At 45.2% G+C, this 14,132-nt stretch overlaps 1 protein-coding gene across 5 annotated transcripts; it reads right to left on the bottom strand.

The window, feature by feature from the left end:
• Positions 1–595: 595 nt before the first annotated feature.
• Positions 596–14,103, bottom strand: LOC105696514. 5 transcript variants are annotated; one of them, XM_012419046.2, is made up of 7 exons: positions 13,658–14,103; positions 6,185–7,432; positions 5,516–6,073; positions 4,761–4,886; positions 2,613–2,748; positions 1,507–1,666; positions 596–1,429 (listed from the first exon to the last, which is right to left on the bottom strand). In XM_012419046.2, exons 2-7 carry the CDS (start codon positions 7,400–7,402, stop codon positions 1,336–1,338), a joined length of 2,292 nt encoding a protein of 763 aa, XP_012274469.1. In that variant the 5' UTR covers positions 7,403–7,432; positions 13,658–14,103; the 3' UTR covers positions 596–1,335. The 5 variants fall into 5 exon arrangements, with proteins under 5 accessions (XP_012274469.1, XP_012274468.1, XP_012274467.1 ...); XM_012419045.2 differs by lacking the exon at positions 13,658–14,103 and adding an exon at positions 8,596–8,830 and having other exon boundaries at positions 1,507–1,649; positions 2,602–2,748; XM_012419044.2 differs by lacking the exon at positions 13,658–14,103 and adding an exon at positions 8,596–8,830.
• Between the last annotated feature and the right edge of the window lie 29 nt (positions 14,104–14,132).

The following is a 14,132-nucleotide window of genomic DNA, read 5'->3' as shown; positions in this document are numbered from 1 at the left end:
TTGCAGTTATATAATATTAATATAACGTATAACGTGTTATAGATATGTTATCTGTACGTTACATTATTCGTTCTATGCGTGCGCTAGATAACATTGTTATATAGCTGGGGAGGAAATAATTATACTAACCTTACTTATATATTATATGTATGTTACATTAGATGTTACAAACGTTATGTAACGGTTATGTTTATTCTTACGTAATCGTGTTTGGTGGGCGTCGATAGGATCTGTTAATTAGTTGCTATTTTACGTTACTTATACTGTTGAATGACCCGGGGAGATGTTAAAACTGAATGGAAATAATTTATGATAAGTAATATTGCAGACGAGTACTAGTAGGTGGCGGTACACCTCGGTACACTCATTCGCGATGTCGGTACAGTTGCTCGCAGTCGCTAATGTAGAAACCTTACGCAATGTATACCAACCTAAGCAACATGAAATACTATTACACGATATTAATTATGGTAGAATATTGCACTGACAGATTTTCCGTATATTTCACTTCCATAAATAGCTAATGTTTGTATAAGTAAAATTGGCTAAAAATAGTTACATTCCTAGTAACCTTCTTAATTGGTCAAGCAACAAGTTTTTTTTTTCCATTCACGTGACTTACAATTAATTAAAACGTGTACATTTCAATTATTTTCAACCACTTAGAATTACTTATCGATTCGGTCGCACGGTGAACCGATCGTGCGACCATCCTTATATTATTAAAACACAATTACTAAACTAAGCAACATTTAGCGAATCATTTTCCTACCGTGACAATATATTACTCTTTGGGGTTGAGTTTCTATGCCTACGAACAAATCTTTGGAGTACACAAAAGAGAAGCTATATACAGAAAAGGCACAGAAATTGATTCGTATCGCTATCTCCTTCGACAACTTTCCCGTCGTTATCCATATCGTTAGTTAACTATCATTTCGTACCATTACACGCATCTCGATATTCCTAAAAAAATGAACTGGAATTTATTATCTTCTCCCCAGACATTGTTTCATGCGTACAACGTTCACGTTTAAAGATGACAAACTTTACATACATCTATTCTAGCGGTATTCATGTACCGCGACACACACATATCGCATTATTAAAAGTGGAATTAAAGCGGATCATCTTCCAATTCACTTTTTCTGGCTCGAAGGCTGTCGGAAGCAAAGAATTTCCTTTTTCAAATCGAATCGTTCCGAAGGACGCCTGACGAAAGTTTGTCGATGGAGACGGTAGATGGCGATCGAATTCAGTAAGTGATCGACGAGTGTCGGCAATGCAGAGCGCGGTTGGTCGGTCGAAGCCTCGTTGGCAAGGTAGAGGCGATGCTTAAATCCTGTCGATATGGGCGACCGTTGTCGACGTGATAACCGAGGTTAGATCGGTCCCTGGTCGACTAGTGGTGGGTTCCAGTGGCGGTACCCTGGAAATTAAGGAGATAATTAGTTTTCAGATTGACTTTTAAATCAGAATCGAGAGAAAAAAATTGAGGTCGCTTACGTGAGAGTAGTCTGCCGATTCAAAACCGCGGCGGAAGGCAATGTAAGGGGCGAGTGCGCCAATTGTATCGTGTTCAAGGGACGAACATGGGCGTAATGTTCCTCCGCCCCTCCACCCCCACCTCCGCTCGTGAACATGTTCAACTGCAATTTCGAGTCCACTGTAAAGGCATGGAATATTAATAAAGGCTATGTCAGATTCGAAAATCCTTTCCTCACGTAGGACGGTACTATCCGATACCCTTAAAAAAAAAAAAAAAAAAAGGATGGAAAATTATTGACAAATTCCAGCTTATTGGCGTGCCAATTCCATCGGAAAGTCACGTCTGGTCTAAGCATGACCACAACTCGCACGTTTGATTGGTAGCGAGTTAACGCGAGGCGTACTTCACCTTCCACGAGATAAATCGATAGGCATTCCCTCTCCCTCTCTATCATTCTGCCTCTCCCTGTCCCTCGTCCCCCTTATCGAGAAACAGCGTCGCGTTATCACGCCGAGTGCTGTCCCTGACCAATCCGAGGATACTCTTTGGCCGTTCTCCCACCCGGTGGCCGCGACCGACTCGGCGGCCATCTTGGACGAGATGGTCATCGATCACGAGCTCGGAAAGAGCGAATTCGTGGCCGATGACGCTCGATTTCGGGGATTTTTTAGAAAAATTCCTCGTCACTTTGACGTTAGGTAACGATTTTTTAGAAACGACCCTTCAATTTATCTTTTTAGTACTTTTTATCAAGCGCGAATACGGGAAGAGCGAACGCCTATCCGTGGTCGATGACGCCCGATTTCGGAGAACTTTTCGATGATTTTGACGGTAAAAGAGGACTTTTAGGAACGTCGTATCAACTTTCAGTGTCTACTTTTTCGATGCAATTCATTTATCAGCTTGGAATTACTTTCCGGAATCTGGAGTACTCAAACGGAAACTGCTCCCGGTAAAAAGGTCTTGCCTTTCATGCGTCAACTTCGATCGCGCTTCCAGTGGCGCAAATATTTACGGCGGTCATACTTAGCCGCATAAAAGTAACTTATCTAATCTACTTGATCTACTTAGGGCCGAGCAGAAGAATAGCTGAAGATTTTATTTGTGCTCACCGAGGACTCACCGAGTAGGCTGGACTTAATCTCGTTCTTGTGGATCCCGCTGGGCCCGGCCATACTTCCGGTCATCCCGGAGTGGTTCTTCGGCTTCCGCTTTCTGGTCTGAATTCCGTCCTTCTTCATGCTCAACGGCCTGTCGACCTGTAAAATCATCATTATTTTACCGAAATGACATATAGAACGCTTTAGTTCGTATAATTCTCAACGTGGACTGTAAAAAAACTTCAAGATAAATATAAATGTCGGTAACGCGACGCGCCAGCTTATGTTCCCACTTGAGATTTCAAAATGACGTTCCCACCAAAAAGGGTATAGATGAATTTTATTATTCCCGACCTCGATTAAATTCCATATCATCTTAATCTTAATAAAATATGTGGCACAAAGTTTGGCGAAATGTCAAAGTGAAATATAATTAATTAAATTCTTTTCGGCTCGCCCATCGATCGCGCAAGATGGATCACGATGATTCGTGGTAAACAATTTCGGCACGTTATCAGGCTTGCCGGTCGGCGTATCGTGATAAGAGTCGTGGGCCAACCGATTCTAGATTAGTATTAATTAAAATTGATTTTCGCGGAGGATTTTGCGAACGGATTCGTACGTTAGACCGGGAGAAGCGGAAATTCTCCACCAATACGGTCGCAACTTTTCGACATTATTGTTAACGCTTGAAAACCAATCTTAATGTTAAAAAATTTTTATCGTGCAAGCGCCACGTTATCCAAGACTTCATTTACGTGGAAACGACAATCAGATGATTCGGCGCACCCAATTTGGGGAAAAGCTTTATGAACATTTCTATTTTTTGGTATGTATGTATGACACTTTCATATCTCACCGTTGAAAAAATTCATACAATTTTAGTACATAAGGTTGCAATAAAATGACTAGTTCGATGTCCTATCTAATGATGTAATGTCAATCCGTCAAAATGTAAGTCGAGGTGACGGGTAGTATTTCAAAATACTAAGTTCCCTGCCTATGCACGTGGTACGAGCAACGATACTTGAGCACCCACGTGGTCGTTATCATCCGTAGGATAAGATTAATTCGAGATGCTTAAATTCCGTGTTGCAACACAGTCAAAAGCGGCGGGATTCCTCTATGATATCGAACTTCACGAGAATTCTCGATAGGTCTTGCGGATATATTTCTGACGACGAAATAGTATAATTACTCCTGCCCACGTGCAAGTAACTAGGGACGCTTCCTACCAGAGCAATTTGCATTTGAGGGTAAACTGTCAATAAACATGCAGTCCATCTCATGCCGCAAGTACATGGTATATCATATCGGACCATATATCAAATTTGTTTGTCTACAGATAAATCTTTTTAAAATCAAGTACCGTCCGATATTCGTTAAATAAATAGTAAATATAAAAGAAATATTTTCCGCTACTAGAGCCGAGTCCGATTCATGAATGAAGAAAATGAGAGTTCCGATTAGGTAAACCTTGCGTTATCTCTCTCAAAACTCGTAAGAAGAAATCAGCGCAAAATTTGGGAAAGATAAGTGTCGACAAATTGTATGGGAATTTCGGAAGAGCGACGTTAAACGATACCAAATCGGTAGGTGCGTCTGCTTCTGATCGACTTTTTTTTATTTATCCAGCTGGCATTCTCCGCGATAGTTCCGGATCGAAGATACTGCAGACAGTCTGGGGCCGAAAGTTATCTATGGATAACTGCAATCACGAAATACCCCCCGCGAGTTCATTCAGCCCCTGCGCCCAGACTGCAATCGCGTTACGTTGATTATCTACGTGCACATCTGCATTGACGATTATATACATACCCGTAGTAACAACGTTTTATTAAATCATATATTCCTAGTAATTATATTTTAATAGTATAGGAATGTATCAGATATATTTCCCGATTTAATTATTAATAATAGAGCCATTGTAATAGAGTAGTTATACGAACTGGTCTTGCATTTCATTAAATTATCCCATTTTTATCGAAAAACAATGGTTTTAGAAAGAAATGTTCACGACATAAAAGCAGTGCTTTTTCAAAAGCTACAACTTTTATATGAAGCTTTCTTCTCTTCAACCTATAATAATCGAGATAATGTGAAATTATCTTTAAGCCCTGCGGACTTTTAGCTCATCAGAGTACGGAGAAAAATAGTTTAAAGGAACTTACATTGTGTAGCTTGAAGTAAAGTCCACAAGCATTGCACACAGGTTCGCCGTTATTGTTTCTACGCCACAACGTTGTGTTACTTGTTCTACAATTGGCGCATTGTACACCAGTTCTCCGTCCGCCAGCCTGAAAAAATGATAAACAAATCCCTGGAATCTCCCATCATGGCCAACTAGTGGAAATGAAATATCGACAGACTTCACTTCCGAGGGTGTTAAAAATTTAAACTCGGCCGAACCGTGATATATGGGCCTTATCAAGGAACTTGGATCCTGTTTCTAAACCTAGGGTCAACGGAAGGAATCGTCTCGAGGGTAAATCTGACGTCGAGATCACGAAAATGGGAGTGCTCCGCCGAGGAAACCAGAGCAAACAACACCCGTCGTGTCCTGGAGTTATTATTTGCTCTGCACGACGATAACGGTCTTCTTCTCACTTATGGAGAGCACAAATATTACTTAATATCGAAGTCGTGTCTGTGTGCGCGGCCATCCGCCGACCATCCAGAACGTTATCAGCACAAATAATAACGGCCTCGTTTTCTCGATGGTCACACATTTTCGGACCAATGCTCGTACGAGACTTCCCTCGTCGAGGTCGACGTTGGTCAATAGACTTCGATCTACCGAACTTCAAAAACCGAGACCGCAAATCCTCTATCGGTCGTTAGTTTCAGCCGGCAGACATTGACAGAGCAACATTGTATTGCTCCACCCTACCGTTCTTTTTAGACGGTTATTAACGCATAAACTTACCGGTGCGACCGATTGTTTAGGTTTTCCACATCTCATAGGCGGCCTGTTGACACCGTTCATTTTGCTGTAGAGTCCGCATGCATTGCAAAGGTAATGCCCGGTGCCATCTCTTCTCCAGAGAGGTGTCATGTTGGCAGCACAGTTGACACACTCCTTCGGCTCCGTGGCAATGACCTGGCCCTCGAAGGTGTCATCGGCTCCAGGGATGGGCAAGGTTGGCCAGGGCGAAGGTGGACCATTTCCGTTTCCGGTAACGCTGTATCCACCTCCAGAGTATAGTTGCATGTTGGCAGCGTCGCTGGCAGAAATTGCGGTGACACCGGAATACCCCGGGACGTATTCCAAGGTGGAAGGTGGAGAAGGTGCCCCGGTGGGCCAATATTGGTCACCCGACGATTTGACGTACTGATAAGAGCCTGCGGCGCTGCCATAAATTGTCACCTGGGACCCAGGTGAATTGGGCTGCTCGTAGTGTAGGGTGGGACGTGGGGTGGCCAAAAGTGACGAGGAGGTCAAAGTTGGGTCACTTTTGATGTACACGCTGTTAGGAGGGTCCACCTGAAAAGTGAGACCAAACGTTGAAATCTGATCAGATTTGCATTAGATGATTAGGAAACAATCCATTGTCTCTATCGACTTAGCCAAAAAAAAAACAGCAAAACTTCTCACCTCAGTCCCCCTGGACCCAGCCTGAACGGTAGCAGGATAAGTGAGATAAAAATCCCCCGGCTTTGAATAAGCGTAGCTGGTGGGAGTCTGGGAGAAAGCATCAGAGCCGGAAATATGCTGAGTGTACTGCACAGTCTGCGAGGGCGGAAGAGCAACAGTCTCCAAAGTGTGATAAGTGCTGGACCCCTTGATAGTCTCAGCAGCAGCAGCAGCCTCGGCGTCATATTTAAGAGTAGCAGCAGCAGCTGCAGCGGCAGCAGCAGCAGCAGCGGCAGCATCGGAATACACCGCAGCAACGAGTTGCTGCTGAGAGGTGCGGATTCCATCCAAAGGTGGAGAATAGGGAGCTGCTGGAGAGCCAAGCTGGACGGTCCCAGGTTGGGAAACCAGGGAAGAGGTCTCGTAATCCTCAGCGGGAGCAACAGGGGACTCCTGAAATCTGTTGCCATTGCTGGTCTCCCTGGGACTGAACCTCTGCTGCTGGGCCTCGGCTTGTTGTTGAGCCTGTTGTTGCGTTTGATGTTGGCCCGACCGATGCTCCTGGACCTGAACGGCGATTACGTGGCCTTCGCGTTTGGATTCTGGTTCCTCGGCGTAGACGTATACCGGATGCTCGACTTCTGAGACCTTCTCAGCGACGAAAGTCTCGTACCTGCGGGACAATTTCGGTCTGGGAGACGTGCAAGGGGAGAGCCACTCCACCCCTCTTTTCCTGGACTCCTGGGAAACGTATGCAGGGGGTTCTTTGGCTGATAGGATAATCGCTGTTTCGGCAGCTTCCAGGGCATCTTGCACCTGCTGAACAGCTTGCCCGTTGCTGCTGGTGTAGATTACGTGCTGTTGACCTACGACAACGCGGTGCTGCTCGCTCGGGCTTTCGGGCTGAGACAGCTGCACGTATTGCTGGTGTGCTCCTTCCTGATAGTGCTGAGACTCGGACTGCTGTTGCTGGTCCTGCCCTGACCGTTGTTGGATCACTTGCTGTATGTTGGATCCACTTGGGCTCGATGCCGGCGATTCGGCCTCTGTTTCCACCACCGTTTCCGTGATCTGCCCCGTTGTCGTTATCGTACGGACGTGTCTTCTCGTTGTTATCACACTCGGAGGACTCCCGCTTATCTGGTCCTCGGATGCTCGGGCTATCCGTGGCGAACCTCCATCCGATCGGCGACTTTCCCACTCGATCTTGATTTCTTGCTTCACCAGCGATTCCTTCATCTTGTCTTGCGAATGGTACGATGTCCTGCACTGTAACACGATGTAACATGATATAACTCTAACAAGTTTTATTAATATTTTGACCTTAATGTTTTCCACTCCCAACGGTAATGAGACAATTAAACATGTAATCGTAGCACCGAAACTGTCCGTAATCAGTCAATTGACCATTATTTCATACCGTTCGTATCGAGTCGCCCTTCGCGACGACTAACAATATAAATGGATCGCGTTATCGCAACAAAGTTTATGGTTCACTTAGGTACCGAGTCATGCGCGGTAATTCCCCGTCCGGTCGTTCTACCACCGAAATGGACGCGACCGAGTTATCGGCTTCGCGATAAAACTGGCGAAAAATCAGGAACAGTGGGACAGTTGTCGAGATTTCGAGCGGATAAGGGAGAATTCGTGTCTAGGTCGGCGACGAGCCGGTGAAAGACGTTTGCTTTCGCCTTGGCCCGAGAGGCGGCGCCGCGGTCGACCTGGCCAGAGATGGCAAAACCGACATCGGCGACATTAGTCATCGGGTCGCTCGTGCTCATCGGCCCTCGGGCACGCGACTCAAACACATCCGAGGGACACACCTCGTCCGTCTCCAGAAAAATGTACAGACTGTTTAAACTGGCCTCGTCACTTCCGCCCGACAATGTCAAGTTTCGACTTCCGCCGGAGGAGCGGAGAGCTCCACGTATTCGGACCATTTCTTTGGTCGGGACTTCCCGAGTCGAGGAGAGCAGGAAGACGGAATCGATTCTTTCAGGAAAATGGAATTGAAACAAGGACTCCGAGAACATCACACTGTTAAAAAAATATATATGATAATTTTATAACATTTTTCTTGGAACTTTTACTCAGACATGGTATACTAATTTTATGTCGTATTTTCAAATTAAATGTATAACATGTATTAGAAATTTAGTACGTATGTGTAATATATTTATAATATATGTTATAGATTTGTGTCGATCGGTAGTTGATTTTAAATGGTTTTTCTACGGACAAATAAATTCGACATATGCTCCGGGCACGTTCTAGGACGATTTTGTCCTACACGTTGAAAAAAAAAATTCCGCCAAGCCGGAATAAAATTCCCCCGCATCTCCGAACCTTCTTCACGAATTACACCCTACGTAAAGAAATTCCCTCCACGGTATAAACCGCATATGTGGGAAGAATATAATAGAAAGAATTACCTCTGTCGCCGCGTGCCTCATTTGAGCGAGCGAAGGGAAAGTGCGTAGAAAAGCCGGAAGCGTGAATCCGCGAAGGGAGGTCTCCTTCCTGGCCGGATGATCCCGGTGGACACAGGATGCCAGACTCGGGGAACGAGTGCGGTGCCCCTGGGGAGCAGGTTGCACCTCTAGAAAAAATCTTTGCGGCCTGCAAAGGTGAGAAGACCCGCGAAGAGATAATGCCGAAGATGCGCAGCTCGCGGGGATCGGCCAAGAACTGAGCCGACTCGTCCCGATACGCGGCGAGGAGGAGACGGCAGGTGGAGGAGGAAGGATGGGCAGGCGAGCCCCCGCTACCGTGACGTACCTGTCCGTACCCATCCAGTACCCATCCAGTACCCGAGGGGTACCTGAGTCGACCCGGAGGAGCGGAGGAGGAAAGAGACGGACCAGGAGCGACCAATGGAACCGGAAGAGCCGGCCCCTCGCAGCTGATTGGTCCGGCCTACCTGGACCTACCTGTCGCGACCTGGTCGAACTCACCCCTGTTACCTCCGACCTGGTCGAGTCACCCCCTGAGACCCTCCCTTACGAACATTAACCCTTGACCACTCAATGAAATATTCATAAAAAGAAAAAAAAAATAAAGTAATCAGAGGGACATGGGCGACCTTTCCAAGGATCGGCGAGAAGAGGAATCATCGCCTAAACAATTAATACGGCTAAACCAAGACTGTCCCTACCCAGTAAAATTAAGTCGTTTAAAAAATTCAAACAGTATGTCATAAAATCATATTTTTATCAGAAAAATTAAGGAATTTTTCTGCAATGTCGATGCTCCGTGTTTGACATTACTATTTCCATTTTCACACCCAAGGAACGGTGGGACTTTTCCGTGAAGCAAACGATGAATCATTTTTCGAACAAATCTATCCGGAGGACCGCGGGGAAAGCTCCGATTTTCGAGTGAAAACCGGAAGAGGCCTACGAGGGAGGAAAAATGAAGAAAATGTTGAAGCGTCGCGCTTGATTGACACTAAACCCACGTTGGGGTCCGTTGTTTGCTCGTTGATAAGAACTCGCCGGCTTCCAGGAGATAACGCCGTGTCCACGGCTCTTAGGGCGACGGCCATTGCATCCGCCATTTTGGGTCCGCAATGGCCTCCACCGGTTAGGATGGACTCGGGGGTTGGTGAATCATCGATTTTATTGGGTGCGACCGGGACTGCAAACAACTTGCACCCACAGGGGACAAATGCTATTCACTGGATACGAGCAACAACAGTCTGAGTCACCGGCCATTTTGACAGAAGGGTGCGTCAGCGACCAACGGGCGAATCTCGCACCTTTGTGGCCAATGGCGTTTCAGGGTGGATTTTGACTTTAGACAATTAGCCCGACAATGAGATCGCCTTGCGAGTGAATATTTCTGCAGATCTTATACGGCTGTTAAGATTATAAAGTCCCATATTATTGGAAAAGAAATTAAGAAACGAAGTGTCTATCGCACCTCTGGACAGGTGGATTTGAGACAACGTACGTCTTCGCAGATAATGATCGAAGTTTCATAAGTTCGATCCGATAGTAGTCAGATCAAAATATATGAGAGAAGACATATCGTTTGATCGGTCGCCAAATCTGCGATAAGAATTGCATCCTTCCAAGAAAAGCCATACAATTCGTCATTTCAATCCCTCGGTATGTACAGACGCGTTGCGAAATGTCCAAAGAACGAAGAAATCGGGATATTACATTACAAATAAGGACGAAAATAAAGATGCGGATCAACAACGGATTAAGCGAATTAAACGAAAGAAACTCCTTCTGTATACGTATATGTAAAATAGATATCTATCTTCAGTATAGCCATATGCATGATATAGATAGGATATTAATGGATATCCCGTATACGTCTAATATACGGATATAGTGCCTATAGTTTCGTGTGGGGTTCCATCCCCTATTCGGTTCCGAAAATAAATTCCTAAAGTTCGGGGTGAAAAGAGAGAAAAAAAAAAGCGAGAAAATCGAGAAAAGCAAGCAAAAGGGGGTCGAATCGTCATCTCGTTGGGTCCACAAGCCTTATCGCGTGAAACGGGATGACACCTGAGATTATCCACGAATGGCAGAAAGGCATTCCGGGTTCAGAGACCCGGAAGAGCTCGAAGGATTGCAGTTGCTGAGATAGGAGGGCTGATACGGCACGATAGGGAGCGCTCCGATGGAGACAGAGAGAGAACGTTGTCAAAATAAACCACACTATCGCGATTTATCTCCTTTCCCATGATAATAAGAGATAAAACTGCATCATTACATTAGCTAGTATATCAGCTAAAATGATAATTTCAGTCGTCGGGGCAGACAGGAGCGCGTAGGGTTGTTCTCGCGGCGCGTACTTGTCCGGCTACGGATTCTACATTTTGGAGTGCTCGATCCTTGAAATTTGACTCCTTGGAAATTTTCAAAACCCGTCAAAGTCCACTAGGAGCGTTACACGTCGACCTGGATCTCAAGATTCAGCAAATTATTCGCGCTTCTGAATATTTCCACAACCCCTGGGTGCCGGAAACGAATCGGACGTCAACTACGAAACCGGAGTTCCCCTTGTTGCACGTAATTCCTCCTTATAAATTTTCAAAGGACTTAAAAAAAATGTGATAAATAATCTACAGAGGACGTATTCAAAGGCGCGGATCGAACAATCGTTTCATGCGGTGTGTATTGTACACGAAGTGACGTAAAAAAAAAAATAAATGATCTTACGATGAAATTAAGCCGATGTGAAAGCATAAAGTGTAAAGTATGAAACGTGCAATATATTTATGAAACTTTTCTCCTAAACTGGGTGCAACGAATCAATTGAAACCACGTTCGTTTTGCGTGTATCTACCCTTCTGCACCTGTCGAGAAAAATGCAGTACCCTCGTTATCCTCGGGGGCAGAAAGTGCAGAGAACGCGAACAAACCTCGTGTCTCCGATCTGTGTGGAAAAGACAAAGGAGACTTTGGAAGGACATGTACTGAAGAGGCTTGCATCATCGACGGACTCGCGTTTTATCGGCGAGTGATCGCTTTATCGGCCGTCGCGAGCACTCTGGGATTTCGTATCGATCGTCACGTAGCGATATCGAGGGATTCGCGTGAAAAGGTTTTCCTTCTTGCAGGTGCGACCGCCAACCACTCGATCGGCCGATAAAAAAGTATCTAAACGATATTTATATATATGAAATATGATATACATGAAAATTATATATCCTCTATTGACCTAGAAATATCCAATTATTTCTTGGCGCATACAAACAATATAATAGCTCTGGTAGACATCGTAAATGGCGTACAACACGAGAGAGTCCAAAGACGAGCTTCGGAGAAGTCAATTGCGCAACGATCCCCCTTCCTCGGCGTAAAGCGACCTTTTTAGAAAAAATGAGAGCAAAATTCACGCCTTTTACGTACCGCCACTAATTCCAGCCACTCGCGTTCTGGGAATAAAACAGGTGGATATGTTTCGCTATGTCAGGAGAGGCTCGTTGCGCAATGACTCGGTGCCGCACCGAAGACTCCTCTTCCCGGAGAGAAATAACAGCCTTAAGGTGATACGAAAGTCTGACATATATATATACATAACGAAAAGTGAAGATATTTATAAGACCTTAACACGTGATTATGGAAGTCTTAAGGAATAACGCGGGAATTTGGTACAATACACCGAATATAATTCGGCACAGCTGTCGATATAAAAACCAACGTCGGCAGCGCAGGTATTTAGTGGAATCTTTTTTACCGATGTGGATGAAGTTCCTCGACATGTTTCGTTTCACCTTAATTCTTGATCTTTACTCGTAATGACGCGTGGTTCACGTGCAGTCGCGGCGGTTCACCAAAATGGCGTCGAAGGAAATCCCGAGGCGGCGAACGTTCGTTTATAACATTTCCAGAACACGGAGAGGTGTAATTAGCGAAATTTACGACATTTCCGCGCGTTCTAGCGGCGGTACGATTAAGGCCTCGTAGCTTCGAGCAAACAAACGTTGCTCTTTATTTTCGTCAGATATACGACGTCCTTGGCGAGGCAGTTAACGGCGAAGAGGGTTCGCAAAACCTTGTGCAAATTGCACGAATGGAGATGGTCGTGCAGAGGCAAAGAGAAGAGAATAGGCCGTATTAAATTGCCGTTTTATTCCCTACGTACCGCTGATTCATCCTATCCGCGTTTTTAAATCCACGCGATCTCCACGGAGTTTCGAGTAAATAAATATACGACTGATTTGTTATCTTTCCTCGATTCCGCAAGAAAAGATTTAATGCGTCCCCTGGACACATGCTGTTACTTTCTATTTACTATCCTTGCACTATCACTATGGATTTGTTTTAATTAGACATATTTTACTAGACGACTCGACTAGACGGGAAAATCATATCTCCTGGGGGCCGATACATAGATCGGTTATGTACGGGCTCGCGGCATTATCGCCATTGCCTGATATTATTTTCATTATTTTATATGTACAGGGGATATGTGCTCAATGATTAATAACACATTATCTGCATCGGGGTATCTCTTCTCGGCGACGGATAGTTTCGCGTCGGACGTCGTGGAAGTAAGCAACGTTTGCGCCAAACCGAGGAAAGAATCGAAAGAACTGCCTTTGGATTTCCAGTGCCATGCAACATTTTTCAAATGCGTAAAAAATCCGTACGAACTCGAGAATCGTGTCCCAGTAAGAACAAACAAGTGATTAGATGAAGGGGCGGTAAAAAACAGATCTGCAATGTGCCAAGTGTCCGCGTTCTTGAAAGAAATGATATTGAAGAACTCGGATGAGAATTAGGAGCGAGGAAGCGTCGTCGACTCGGAGCAAGTGGAGTCGACCTAATATGGAATAATAAAGGAACCTAACCTCTCGCCACAGCCGAATTCGTGTCGCAGACGCACGTGTGGGCCCCGAAAGTAGTCCCAAGGGGCCTCCACGCGGACTTTACGAGCTCGGATAAGGATAAAGGGCGGATATCGAGAGGCCCTGATATAGTCCATCGATAAATCCCGATCGGTGATCGGTAGCTGATCAAAAATCGGACTTACCTATCGCTGCGGAGGAAAATCAGCGGCGAGGATGCTGGTCGAATTCACTATTTCGGAAACGGGCCACGGTGCGTGTGTTCCCGGTGCGTGCGCTTGACACAGGTGTGCCCAAGGTGTGAACGACGACGCTGCCGCCTGGTAGCGACTCGTGGAAACGACTCGACGATGTCAGAGCACGCAGCCTCAAATATTGACCGACGACACCGACGATTGCTGGAGAACGAGCGGCGGCCATCTTGGTCCCACTTCCGCCGACTCTGATTTATCCGCAGCCGATACATTTATAATAACATTCCGGCCGGTTGACAAATAATATATATATATATATACTAATATATATACAATAAATAATTTCTACCTTCATCCCTCCCTCCATTAACGCGTCACTATTTTATTTTACCCAAGTCTATTGTTTTACAAATTATACCACAATTTACGTGGTCATTTATGTTCATTATTTTTCTTCCCTAAGCTA

The sequence above is a fragment of the Orussus abietinus genome, unplaced genomic scaffold (genome assembly GCF_000612105.2).
Source record: "Orussus abietinus isolate OABI.00-Male unplaced genomic scaffold, Oabi_2.0 scaffold15, whole genome shotgun sequence".
In the NCBI taxonomy this organism is placed as follows: Eukaryota; Metazoa; Arthropoda; class Insecta; order Hymenoptera; family Orussidae; genus Orussus; species Orussus abietinus.
Note: the sequence above shows the minus strand (reverse complement) of the source record. Positions and strands in the feature narration are given on the sequence as shown.

Excerpts from the sequence above, each read along its gene's own strand:
- LOC105696514 (XM_012419044.2), bottom strand. The coding sequence starts at position 8,616 with ATGAGGCACGCGGCGACAGAG. Across the intron at positions 6,074-6,184 it reads CTGGGTCCAGGGGGACTGAG|GTGGACCCTCCTAACAGCGT; the intron begins GTGAGAAGTTTT and ends CTCACTTTTCAG. Across the intron at positions 1,667-2,612 it reads GATTAAGTCCAGCCTACTCG|TGGACTCGAAATTGCAGTTG; the intron begins GTGAGTCCTCGG and ends ATGCCTTTACAG.